We start from the raw sequence: 13,586 nt of genomic DNA on the forward strand, positions 1-13,586 counted from the left end.
TAACAGCAGATATGACCAGCATAGTTCTCTTTACATTTTGCTTGCAGTCTATTAGTATTTTGTTCTTAAATGTGGTGTTCAATCAGATTCATAGTAGTCAGCATTTTGGTCAAGTCAGGCCACAGAGAGAACAAACCATAATGTTACTGGTAGAATAACAATGCTAATACTACTTAACTGCTCTGCAGAATCTTGTCTTTGTAGGACTGCACAGTGACCATCATTCCTTCACAACTTTAAATATTTTGATCTTATTCACCAAAGCTCAGTTATTTTTGGAGATACTAATTGAAGCAAGTCACAGTTTTTAGTAAATGCAATTTACCTTTTTCATGCTGTTTTCTGACCAGGTTTCCATCCACAACACCTGACATTTCTTGTACAGTGCTGGATTACTTTCACAGTTTATTGTGAAATTTAAATTGGTAGAATCCATGATCAAGACAACATGCAGATTTTGTTGGATCCCTAAGGAAATGCAACATATTAACTATTTCACAGATAACAATCTGACTATAAGATCGCAGATTTCTTGCAAATACAACATAATCTACTGCCCTTCAAATACTTATCAGAAGGTAATTTCTGAAAAATGTTACCACTACACCACATCACACTAGGGCAGATAAACAGAACTTAAATTAATTTACTATAATGGATTCTCATCATATAAATTACAGTGTATCTTTTTTATTTAGTAGAGCTGACAGTATTTAAATAGAAACCATTAGTTCTTGTTCCAATCAACACAGACCAACAGAACCAATTAGAAGTATTTCCACAGCCCCTGAGTATGGCTGCCAACATCTGTATTATTTCAGTCACATTCTTCTTTTTATTTGTAAGCTATTTAATCTTCTTGTTGGTCCAATGGAGAAACACAGATAATTAAAGACACCTATCTATAAAATTGCTTCAGATTACCCAGAATCCAAAGTGATAACTGAGAAACAGAAGAACACTCTGTTACTAGATATATAAGCCTTCTTCCTTCTAAGTATTTTCATAACAGCTTTGTAGAACATTCATGGATACAACATTTCAGACAGAAGAATGAACTTTCAGCTGAGGGTTCTGTGTCCTCAGATATCACACTGCCTGTTTTTTTACAACCAACTGAAAGTTAAAAATCCACACAAAACAAGAACTACATTAGAAATTATTTGGTCATTTTACGACTTTTGAAACTTTGTAATAAATTATTACTTATAATTCTGTTCACATACGGTATGTGAAATAGTTGAAAATTGGTCCTGTAAATCCATCTTGTGAAGCTTGATCCTTCAGAGGAGACAGCAGTGGTTCCAATTCTTCTATTTTATATAGCCCAGGAACTTCTCCTATTTAAAGAATGAATTTAAAATGTCAGATATAATACACTACAATTCTTCAACTTCCTGTGAAGTATTCTCTTGAATCCTCTGTATAGAAGATCTTCATATAGCAATATTCACCTCCATACTTTCATGAGTATCATCCCATCATGAAAACAACAAAACAAATTATAGTGATTCCATTTAACTTAAGCAGCCTACTTTATATTAATGACGTATACTTCAAATATTCATTCAAATCTACCTCAAGTCAGTTATCCAATACTGCATACAAACCAAAACAAATCAGATTTTGTCATACACCAGAAAACAGAAACATGAAATAGAGTAGTTATCTAGGTCCTAGGAAACAGAGGTTTAACACTGGATGATGAGAATCTAATACTGTAAGGAGACTTGGATCTGGGAGACAGAATAATCTGGTGCTCTTAAAGTACTACAGTTCCAAACACCATTTAGTAAGTTAGATTCAGTCCTTCAAGGATCTCTCTGATGGGGGAACAAAGCTAGATAACAAAACAAAGTCAGTTTTGTTATTTGTTATTATTGTTTATCATTTCATTACTTTCCGAAAAACGGACTTTGCTGGTGTTCCTTTAAGTAAAGGACTCTGTCTGTACAATCTAGTAAAACACTGCCTCTCAATTCTGAATTTTATTAGAAAAGGGAAACTGTAGAATAGAATACATCATCATTTTGTTGTTACACTGTTATAAAGAACTCCTTTAAAATAAGTTACTTACAACTTTGCGGAACTGAAAGCACCCATGCTGTACGGTAGGGTAAAGGATAGCTAAGTGAACTTCAACTCGGTTTCTCATGTACAAGCATTCTACTAAAACAGTGTAGAAAGTCAACTAACACTTCTGGTATGGACATGAAGTTACAAAACATCATATAATTCTGCCTCACTGAGCTAACTCTCTGTGTGGTAAAAGTAATACCACAATCTTTTTGAATTTGTCTCACCTGAAGACAGCAAACTGTTGATCATCTCAAGGAACATGGAATGAACAAACTGATAATCTTCGAGCAGCAATACGACCTGCTGTGCTTCAATGCCCGCAAGCTCCATCACCTAGAAGTAGGGAAGACATGTAAATCTCAGTATATGGAATATATGCATTGCTCATAAGAGAATGATAATCTTTCCTTGATTATATATTACATAACATATTTTCTCCACAGCATCTACAATGTTATCTATTTAGAAAAGATTACTAGTTGATTCAGTTATATGAGATATCAAATACAAAGAACATTCTGCCTAGATGTGAAGCTTGGTAATGAAAAAAAACAAATCATATTTCTTCATGGAGTATATTTATGTTCCAGATATGACTCAGTTACAGAGTTTTATGGCTCTTTTGTGTGGGCTTAGCTTTAGAACTTTCTTTAGCATTGCTGAAGGTACTGGGAAACTCATGATTCAAGGTTTGCATTTGTTTTTACAAAGAATATGTACACTTTCATCAATCACTAAAATTTAACTTGATCCAGCTACTATCCTATTAACTAGCAGACCATAGTAGGGACAGAAAATAACAATACATATAAAAATGAAAATATATACATAAAAAAACCTTTCCAATATTCACATAAACTTAGAATTTATGAAGCCCACAACACCCATAAAAACAGCTCTGGTATTCAAAAAAGTAGTTTCAGGTAATTACTGTAAATAGCAGTATAGACATCGAGGCACTGAGAACTTCTAAAAATCTACTTGTTTCATTCAGACTGTTGATATTTTGCTCTTAAAATATCTCTTCATACACTTTCAAAAGTCTTTTTTCTTTTTTTCTTTTAATACACACCTACATCACTACAAAATGGAAGACACTGAGCGACTTACAGATTTAAGATCATTTTTGAACTGCTTCAGCTCATAGCCTCTGGAGATTTTGGGAGTAATCAGAACAGCTCCGTGCATATGACTCACTAAAGAGGTAACTGTTCGACGGCCCACACCACTCCGTCCTGCCAAAAGAAGTGATCCTCCAGGAAAACTCAGCACTCGGTCCACTTTAGACATACAACTGAGGACTTCTTGGAACAGTAAAATCTCTATCTCTCTTTTGTCTCGCCCATAATGAATAATACCCTATTAAAAAAAAAAAAGAAAAAGAAGAAATCTGTTCACTAATCATAAATAAAAGCAGTAAAATATGAAAGCATCCAACATTTAAAAGTTCAGAAAAGAAGGGCTTGAAAGCTTAAGAGACCATGCTGGTATTCATCACAAATAAATTATTTATGTGACAAAATTTAGATAGCTTGCATACCCTTTACCAGTAATGAACTGGTCACATTAACCCCAGTACCAGGATTCCCTAGCAGTCTTTGATATATTGAAATAGAAATCTATCACGGAATTAATTAAAATTAAATAATGGACCAGAACAAAGTCTGACTTGTGTCTCTGATTAGATATTTAATAATACATAATTTAGAAGAGTGTTTTAGGCAGCTAATTGCTGCATAATTGCAGATTATGTAATTTCCAAGATTAAATTCTGGCCTAGTTATACGTAATAAAACCTCATGTTTGAAGCCCAATGTAATTGTGTAGTCAGAAAAAAAAAAACCCAACTTTCTGATTACTGAGGCTATCATCATTTCCCATGCAGTCTATTGGTCACAGGTTGACACTTAAGGAGGGGGAGTAGTTCCCCATCAACAAAAGCAGTCCATCAAACACTACTGCTAAGGGGAGTTGATCTCAAAGCTCTCATCCTGCAAATCAGTCAGTCTAGCAGACTTAACGTGTTTGCATTTCCTCATCAAGCTAATGTTTTTGTAATTAACTGTTTAAAAGCAGGCAAAAACTCCAAATAATCTATTTGTATTTCTTCAAATAAAAATTATGTTAGCAAATTACAAATTCAGAAAGTAAACATTTAACGAAACACTTTGGTACCCCAACAGTATACAAACATATATGCACATCAATGTTTCTCAGAATGTAGTCCATCAAACTACTGTAAATCACCAACAAATGTAACTGATATCCCTTCATTAAAATAACCTTGCTACATGATAACTTCCTACTGCCCTGCCACATAGACTCACAAGCCTTGTCTCACTTGACCAAATGCAAAAGATGATTCCCTGAACAAGCAGTTGACCCAAGCATAAACCCAGTGCTTGCATGTTACTTCCTGAGAAAAATGTCTAGAATAATTGCTGCGAATCCTTGCTGTGTATATTCTTTAATCCTGTCTCACTTTTTGAATAATATCTTTCAGGTCTGCAGAGTTTAGTCTGCCAAGTGGCCTCCCATGTGGCGGTAGTGCCTGTCCTGGCTTCATGAATGACTCTTGACAAGCTCCCCAAGTTACATAGAAGTTATCTGTGAAAATAAAAGCAAACATTCAGAAGTTTAGGTGCTCAGCTCATGTGCTATCTGACTTCAGACTGATTTGATTTTGATTGGGCAATTCCTAAACAAATATTTCAGACTTGTGTAGTAGTATGCCTCAGTTGGTTTACCTGTCATATTGTCCAGAACATCTGAGCCCCAGTCACCTTGAAAAACTTTCATCAAAATATTATCAAACACATGAAGCTCTTTCATGCCAACAATTTTGTCACAGAACAAACGTTGTGCTTCGTAAGCAACTATTTCCAATACACAGTCTGCAGTTTGTAACGATGATCCTACAAAATTTAAAGAAATATTTAACTTTATGTATTTATAACAAATGTTACATTTCTCAAATTTTCCTTTTCAAAGTAAGAGATTTCAAGTGAGTAAGTAAAATTACATACCAGCAGGAGAGCATCGGTACAAAAGGAATAAGAGAAAAAGTAAACATTATGAAGTGCTTTTTGATAATATCTCTATGGATCATTCGAGGACAAAATGAAACATATTCTCTTAAAACAAGATCTCCAGCTCAATGACAGCATTCTAATTAAAATTCTATTAATGTAAGAACTGAAACACAATGAGGTGTAATTGCTCATGATTTAAGAACAATAGCAACTTTGGAGAAAAAAAGATTAAAAAGAAGCCTATGCTGTCTATTTGGAAAAGCACACAAAACTGAATACTTTTACAAATGTCACCATTTGTAAAGTTAAGGAAAGAACTTTCAGATTAGACTGTGATTATCAAGCATTCCCAAATACTGAGAATGTTTAGGCTCTTATATAGATATTTGTAAACTTTTACACAGATGGGATGGTTTTCTAGATGTTTGTTATACGTTTGAAGGTGGTTATATTCTTCTTTTGTTAAGTATGTTACAGATGATGTGTATCAACTGTAGTTCCACAGTCATCTCACCAGGTTTGTGCAAACCAGTATAAAAAGACAAGCATGAGGGGCAAGTCTCTGGTAATCTAGAAGACAAGACACAATGCTCAAAAAAAACAACCACCAACACGCCTGCCAAAAAAAAAAAAAAAAAAAAAAAAAAAAATGGTAGGGAGTAGGGGGCACACTTCAAGGTCCCATAGTAGAGAAAGCAGTCTCAACCCACTAGCTTCTCTTAAGCTATAAATAGCTTCCACACATAATTTAAAACATCATTTGAGTTTTTCAAACTTGTTTACTATATGCTGTGGAATGAACTGTTAGGCATTTTTCTCCACTGTTGAGTTACAGCCAGTTCATGGTATAGAAAGAGAACCATACGTGAACGAGTTGCATGGGGAGTAAACAGTAAGACTGGCATCAATAATAATTTAGGCCATTTTAGAACTGTATTATCAATGAAAACCAAGTAAGTGACTTACCACCTGCTAAATCATATCTGAATAAACCAAGAACCCACTGAGTAAGAATACGTGGTGTGAAAAGGTAATGACTGTGATCATCAACTGTGAATTTCGCTCGTACCTAAAAATGGAAGTTAAGAGAGGAGGGGAAGTGATGTTTTAAATATAGAGCACTATGTAGCTTTAATTTTTTCTGAAATACAACATAAATTATTTTTCTATTTGAGAGCAGCTTCATAATATTTTGCTGGCCACAGTTTAACCACATCTTTATATTTAGATATTTTATTAATTCACTCTCCTTGTTTTAAAAAAGTGCAGAGATTAATTGTTTAAATCTTGTTCTCTTACCACAAAAGATTTTATCATAATGAGCACATTTCTTCTGTGCCATTTTTGCTGCAAACAACTACACATATCACCTAGGACTATTAGTTAGTGCAGTACTATTAGACAAAACACACAATTTTTTTAAGCAATACCAAGTATAAAATGAAAAGGAAATATAAAAGTATAATAAAAAACTACTTAAATCATTAACAATCACTACAAAAGACTTCTTACAAAAATACTAGTTCTTCCCTGAGAAAGGATATTTAAATTTACAACTCTATATTTAATTCATAGAATAACTGCCGTCATTAGTTGTTTGGTCCCAGTGTGACATTTTAAACTTAGATTTCTTAGAATACATTGATAATATCATATGAAACTCCTGCTAACTGATGAATGCTAGCCAGTGACTATATGAACATTTCAGTCATAAAAATCAAGTTTATATCATGGTTCTGTCTAGATGGGGACATGGATACATTCTTGGAACACAGAGTAAACACCTACATCCCCAGAGTTCCTACTCCAGTAAGGCTATGTATATGATTAAGAAAAGCAAGTACTTTAGTGTTTTGCTAGGCAGAAGTCCATAAAATTTTAAGGGAAAGGATAAAAAGTGTGTCTAAACACCTATTTTTAACAGTGTAAAATGTCAATAGGTAGTCCTTGATGTGTGAAAAGGACTCCATCCTTTTATACCCCTTATTCATAACAGCATTCATAATATCTGAGCACATAATCTTTGAAGTACACTGACTCCTTATGCACCTCCTCATCCACTACTATCCACATTTTATAAATCAGGAACTGAAAGCACAGATGGGTTAAGATGCTTGCCAAAAATCACACAATAAATCTGTGGGAAAGCAAGAGCACTTACCGCTTATTCAGTTTGCCTAAAATGCCTAGGATTCTCTGCAAATAAGAAGCTCTAAAATTGATAGTAGTATTATTAAAAGATATAAACTTGGATTTTAATATTGATAAACCTTTTTATTCTCTTACTATTAAAAGCTAAATAATTTTTTTAAATCTGAATTTTCCATCTAATTGAAAAAAGAAACTCAAATTCCATACCTGTTCATACACTTGAACCATAGATCCTGCTAGCTGATGTATTTTTGGTAAAGAACCCCAGACAGGGTGATTCTTTAGCTTTTCCTGTAGTACAGGTTCTAAGTAGGCACTATAAATAATTTGCAGTTGGTCTCTTTCTGGATAGCTACAAAGGAAAAAAAGAAATTAATCATTATAGACTATCACTGATCATTTTTTCATTAGAGGTTCAAAGTTATATACACAATTACTCAGAAATTTCAGTGAATAGCATCTCCATCTAGCAGCTAAGTAAAATTATCATTTTATTGCAATAGGGCACCCTCAGAAATTTTCTAAATGCTTCTCTAAATATATATAAACTTAAAAACAAACAACTTTTCAATTTCTCTAATTTTGTAACCAAACAGCACCTTAATATTAAGGTGCAGAAAGCAGTTTTGCCAGATCTTCACAAAGAATAATTGAGCAAGGGCCTTATAAAGCAAGGCTGAATCTGAGTTCTGAGACTCAAACTGATTTCCACATACTTACTCAATTGCACAGAGACGAACAATAGAAGTAAATCTGGAGGTAAGTTTATGTCTTCCTAATGTTCCTCCAGCAGACATGGAAGCCACAATCTGGATGTTTTCTAAACCAACCCATTCCAGATTTTCATCATAAAATCCTTGATATGTAAGAACCTTTAATAATTAATCAAATATTTAATTAAAAGAAAAGCAACAGAGTATCATACAAAAAAAATTAGTTTTCTTTATTGCTAGAGATACATTACTCCTCTCAGTTAGGTGGCAGCTCCAAACTCGCTGAGAGTACACGTTACCCCACTGTCTAGATCATTAATGGAGATGTTAAACAGGTTCTGGCTTCCAACTAGACTTTGTGCCAATGATCAGCACTCTCAGGGCCTGGCTGTTCAGCCAGTTCAACCCACCTCACTGTATGCTTATCACATACATCAACACTTTTTGGGAGATAGTATCAAGTGCCTTAGACAAGTACGGGTAGACTATATCCACTGCTCTCCCCTCATCTAGCAGGTCTGTCATTTCATCACAGAATTTTATCAAGTTGCTCTAGCATGACTTCCCCTTGGGAAATCCAGGCTGACTCATGATTTTCTTGTCATCCACATGCCTACTGCATTATAACTCATTGTCTTCATTTATTTATGCTTATAAGCCAAATAAAAATGTATCTTATTTCTGGCTGACACCTATATTTTCTATCAAAGTACAAATTAATGTCAATACAGATGCAGGATGTTAACTCTGAAAATAATCAATGTAGGTATTTACTACATACACTAAACTATTTCCAGTACACTTACATCTCTATAAATAACAGACATATGTGCTCACCTGCTGCAGAAAAGCCACTAGAGTACTTGTTCCCCATTTATCAGGCTTGGGCAAATTGATATCCTTTAAGTAGAACACAAGCCTTTCACAGTCCTTTGGTCTGTACACTCGCCCAGTGTTTGTACTGATTACAATGCAAGTTTGACTTAATTTTTGAAGAAGATGTTGAGAAGTAGTTTGTGCACTGCAGTGAATGGTAGCAATCTGAGTGGATCGGAGTTGAGAAAATGCATAATGAAGCAGCATCCTAAAAAAGCAATTATGTACATACATATAAGCTTAAGGAATACATAAATGCATTAAAATACTGTGTATCCAAAGATATTGTAGAGTTTTACAATTAAAATGCATCTAACTACATACTCTATTAATGTAATAGTAATAAATGAGGTTTGCTGAATTATTTCTTGCCTCTAAAATAGTAGTATTTTCCATTCAAGAAATTCAATCTGTAGTATACAGCTACACAAAAAAAAAAGACCCAGCCTAAATGCCTTGTATATAGTGATCCAACCCATCTTAATAGGAACCTAAGAAAGGCAATGGGACTCAGTTGCCTACACGCAGGCATCTAGTGCATCTCGAGACCAGACACCTCGTGCCTTTCAGCTGTCACTCCATGACCACAGAAGGTTTTCCAAAGGTCCTGTTTATTATCTAAAAGCCTCATTCAAATGTCTTAGATGCATAGTGGCAGCCTGAACTTTCCCTGTAGATCTTCATAAGAATTTACCTATTTGCCACTACAGATGGTTTGTTTCATTAGTAACCTAAACAAGTGATATTCTAGCAGAAAGTAATAGGATAAAACCATTATAACAAAACATTACAAACTTCGTCAAATATCTAGAATTCCATTTTGCTTAAAATAGGAAATACTTTTTACCCCTTTCCACATCCTTCCGGACCAACAAGAAGAAATGACTGCTTATTGTTAAAGTCTAGCCAGGGTTTAAAGTAATCTAAACCTCTCTGTATGTCAGGGGTTTGGATGACGGGAAGGGTTTGGAGATTACTGAAGTCATCAGCTGTTAGATTTTCAGGTTTTTTCAGCTGATACAGCATTAGCTGTCCAGTGTCAGTGTCATAATATGTGTCCAGGAGCTTCCTCGGATCTGGTGGAGATTCTTGTGCCCAACTGAAAATCTTAGGAAAAAAAATAATAAAGCTTCTGTTAAATCCATATTCCTAATGACAAGATCTATAATTTCAAGCTAATCTAAACAATATTCAAAAAAATAAATCTGTAAAATCAAACATTTAAATCTTCGATTTGACAGTTTTAAGGCTGACTTTGAAAATTCAATCATGTTATGCATATGCTTTATGATAAAGTTCTTAACAGTAACACTCTTCGATATACTACTTTTTCATAATATAAAGAATAAAAAATAAACTGTATTTAGCAAAGCTTTATATAAACTTTTTTCATATTATACTACATACTTAATCATAAGAATGAGATAACTCCTTCACATGCATCAATAGCTTGCGAAACCTCTATCCATGATATTTGAAAAGTTGTGGCGGTCTGTTGAAGTTACCACTGACTGGAAAAGGGGAAACATAACACCCATCTTTAGAAAGGGGAAAAAAAAGGAGGATCTGGGGAACTACAGGTGAGTCAGTCTCACCTCTGTGTCTGGCAAGATAATGGAGCAGATCCTCCTGGAAACCACGTAAAGGCACATGGAAATGAAGAGGTGATTTGTGACAGCCAAAAAGGCTTCCCCAAGGGCAGATTGTGCCTGACAAATATGGTGGCCTTCTACAATGGGGTCACAACATTGGTGGATAAAGGAAGGGCAACTGATGTGGTGTTCTCCAGGGGTCAGGTATTCGGACCAGTACAGTTTAACATCTTTGTCAGCAACATGGACAGTGGGATTGAGTGCATCCTCAGCAAGTTTGCAGGTAACACCAAGGTGTGTGGTGTGGTCAAGATGCTGGAGGGAAGGGATGCCATCCAGAGGGACCTTGACAGGCTGGAAAGGTGGACCTGTGGCCACTGCATGAAGTTCAACAAGGCCAAGGGCAAGGTCCTGCAAACGCGTCAGGCAAACACAAGTATAGGCTGGGTGGAGAGTGGATAGAGAGCAGCCCTGAGGAGAAGGACTTGGGGGTACTGGTGGATGAAAAACTGGACATGAGCCGGCAGTGTGCGCTGGCAGCCCAGAAAGCCAACCATATCCTGGGCTGTATCCAGAGAAGTGTGGCCAGCAGGTCGAGGGAGGGAATTCTGCCCCTGTACTCTGCTCTGGTGAGACCCCACCTGGAGTGCTGCGTCCAGCTGTGGAACCCTCAACATCAGAAGGATATCAGCGTGTGGGAGCGAGTCCGGAGGAGGCCACAAAGATGATCAGAGGGCTGGAGCACCTCTGCTATGGGGACAGGCTGAGAGAGTTGGGCTTGTTCAGCCTGGAGAAGAGAAGGCTCCGGGGAGACCTTATAGCACCTTTCAGTACCTGAAGGGGCCTACCAGGAAGCTGGGAGGGACTTTTTACAAGGGCCTGTAGTGACAGGACAAGGGGTAATGGCTTTAAACTGAAAGCCGGTAGATTTAGATTAGATAATCAGGAAAAAAAATATTCATTGAGGGTGGCAAGGCACTGGAATGGGTTGCCCAGAGAAGCTGTGGATGCCCCATCCCTGGATGTCTTCAAAGCCAGGCTGGATGTGGCTTTGAGTAACCTGGTCTAGTGGAAGGTGTCCCTGCCCATGGCAGGGGGGTTGGAACTATAAGATCTTTAAGGTCCCTTGCAACCCAAACCACTCCATGGTTGTATGGTACACAACACATATACACAGCCTGTTATAGTGCCTCCTGGCATAAAACAGTATGGTCAGAGGCCATTCTGTATCTCTTGGTACAGCACCAAAGGATTGTTATCTGAGCTGGATGCACTTATCAGTGATCAATGACATATGAAAAAAGTAAAAGTAAACGGCATTTACTTCTCAGCTATTTCCTTATAGACAATACAGACAGCAAACAAATTAGAGCACAAATATTCTATTACTGTAAATTTGCATTCTTAGAAGAAAGACAGGAAAATCACTATTCCTACTAAATGTACTGAAAACTTCTAAGGAACTTGCTGAAAAAGATGATTACCTCTTTTGCAAATTCTTGTCGTGATTTCATGTTGAGATTACCACCAAGACCACGTAACAAGTTAATGATAAACTGTCCACGATCAGTGCATCCATGAAGATGAGACAGTCCATTCATCACAGTTCCAACTAAACTTGTTTCTACCACAGAGTCATTCTGTAAATTGCAAGTTTTAGTAGATTTAGATATATTTCTAAAATAAATGTGATGTATTGCTAGAAGACTATTACTCATTGCTCTTTGACATTCCAAAATGATGAAAGATTTCAACACTGCTCTTCTTCTAGAAAGTTGACTTGACATGAAATTAGTTTTAAGCATTGGTTTGGAAATTTCAATTCCAGACTACATATTCATGTAATTTAGGATAAGCAATCAGAACTTTCCTTGAAAATTTTGAGAATCAATAAGAAATCAACATAACTGTATACTGCAAATCTTTCTTGTGAATGGATTCTTTATGGATTTTGCTTTTTAGGACCAAAGGGGATTTGCAGTCTCAGGATCAATATCATGGTTTTTCCTCTATATCCATCTGAAGATACTTTAAGCATCTCCATGGGTGAAAGAGCCATGAGAGGAAATTATACCAAAAACTCATCAGAACCATATATGTTCCCCAAGGAGAGATAATGCAGGTATCCCGAACTCTCGCTTACTGGCCACAGCTGTGGATATTTCTCCTAAATAATGTTTTGTGCAATACAGGCCACTAGTTCAATGCAAATGCAGCTCCTTCAGAAGAAGGGGAGACAGGAAAGCATCTGGAATCTTTAAGTAAATCTAGCATATACATAACAATTGCCTTGACTTACATCCCAGAATCAGAGAATCCAGATAATATACAAGGTTTTAGACTACCCTTTCTAATACTCTAATTACATATTACCTTTCACCTATTAAAACATCTTTCAGCTAAGGTTTTGAGTAGAATCCTGAAGAGCTAAAGTTTTATGCTTAAATCCAGAACAGATTAGTGGGAGCTGTTAAAATTTAGCATTCTGAACAATCAGACTACTTTTTTAGATATGCCTGTATCAATCTTTTTAGGTATCTACCATTACATTTCTCCCAAACCTATACAAGGTTCAGTCTACAATGTGTAACATTTCAAATTTTAGCTATTTTTTTGTTACAGACAATAACTGAAATCTAGAAAAACAAACATTCACTTTTCTATTTTATAGTTTAGACATTCAGATCTTTCAGTTCTTTGAAAACATATAGAAAAATGTCCAGAATGGAGTATTAATGAGTACTGGGTTTGTGTGGCAAGGTATTGGTAGCAGGGGAGCTACAGGGGTTGTTTCTGAGAGAAGCTGCTGGAAGCTTCCCATGTCCAATAGAGCCAATGCCAGCTGGCTCCAAGATGGACCCACCGCTGGCCAAGGCCGAGCCAATCAGTGACGGCGGTAGTGCCCTTGGGATAGCGTGTTTGATAAGGGGGAAAAAACCCACTGTGCAACTGCAGCCAGAGAGAGGAGTGAGTATGTGAGAGAAACAGCCCTGCAGACCCCCAGGTCAGTGGAGGAGGAGGAGGACGAGGAGGTGCTCCAGGAACGGGAGCAAAGATTCCCCAGCAGCCTGTGGTTCACACCATGGTGAGGCTGGCTGTGCCCCTGCGGCCATGGAGGCCCATGGGGGAGCAGAGAACCCCCT

General features: G+C 36.5%; 1 protein-coding gene across 1 annotated transcript in view; it reads right to left on the bottom strand.

Moving 5' to 3' along the window:
* Window positions 1-325: 325 nt before the first annotated feature.
* Window positions 326-13,586, bottom strand: part of LOC104509167 (cytoplasmic dynein 2 heavy chain 1-like) — a gene marked incomplete at both ends in the record, with an annotated part of 15,070 nt that continues 1,809 nt past the window's right edge. The window contains 12 exons of the mRNA XM_010151017.1: window positions 326-468; window positions 1,227-1,340; window positions 2,304-2,412; window positions 3,190-3,438; window positions 4,562-4,686; window positions 4,827-4,973; window positions 6,078-6,180; window positions 7,470-7,614; window positions 7,983-8,134; window positions 8,813-9,059; window positions 9,699-9,958; window positions 11,928-12,083. Coding sequence (XP_010149319.1) covers window positions 326-468; window positions 1,227-1,340; window positions 2,304-2,412; window positions 3,190-3,438; window positions 4,562-4,686; window positions 4,827-4,973; window positions 6,078-6,180; window positions 7,470-7,614; window positions 7,983-8,134; window positions 8,813-9,059; window positions 9,699-9,958; window positions 11,928-12,083 — 1,950 coding nt within the window. The remainder of the gene's footprint in view (window positions 469-1,226; window positions 1,341-2,303; window positions 2,413-3,189; window positions 3,439-4,561; window positions 4,687-4,826; window positions 4,974-6,077; window positions 6,181-7,469; window positions 7,615-7,982; window positions 8,135-8,812; window positions 9,060-9,698; window positions 9,959-11,927; window positions 12,084-13,586) is intronic.

Source organism: Eurypyga helias, unplaced genomic scaffold (assembly GCF_000690775.1).
Source record: "Eurypyga helias isolate BGI_N326 unplaced genomic scaffold, ASM69077v1 scaffold15204, whole genome shotgun sequence".
NCBI lineage: Eukaryota > Metazoa > Chordata > Aves > Eurypygiformes > Eurypygidae > Eurypyga > Eurypyga helias.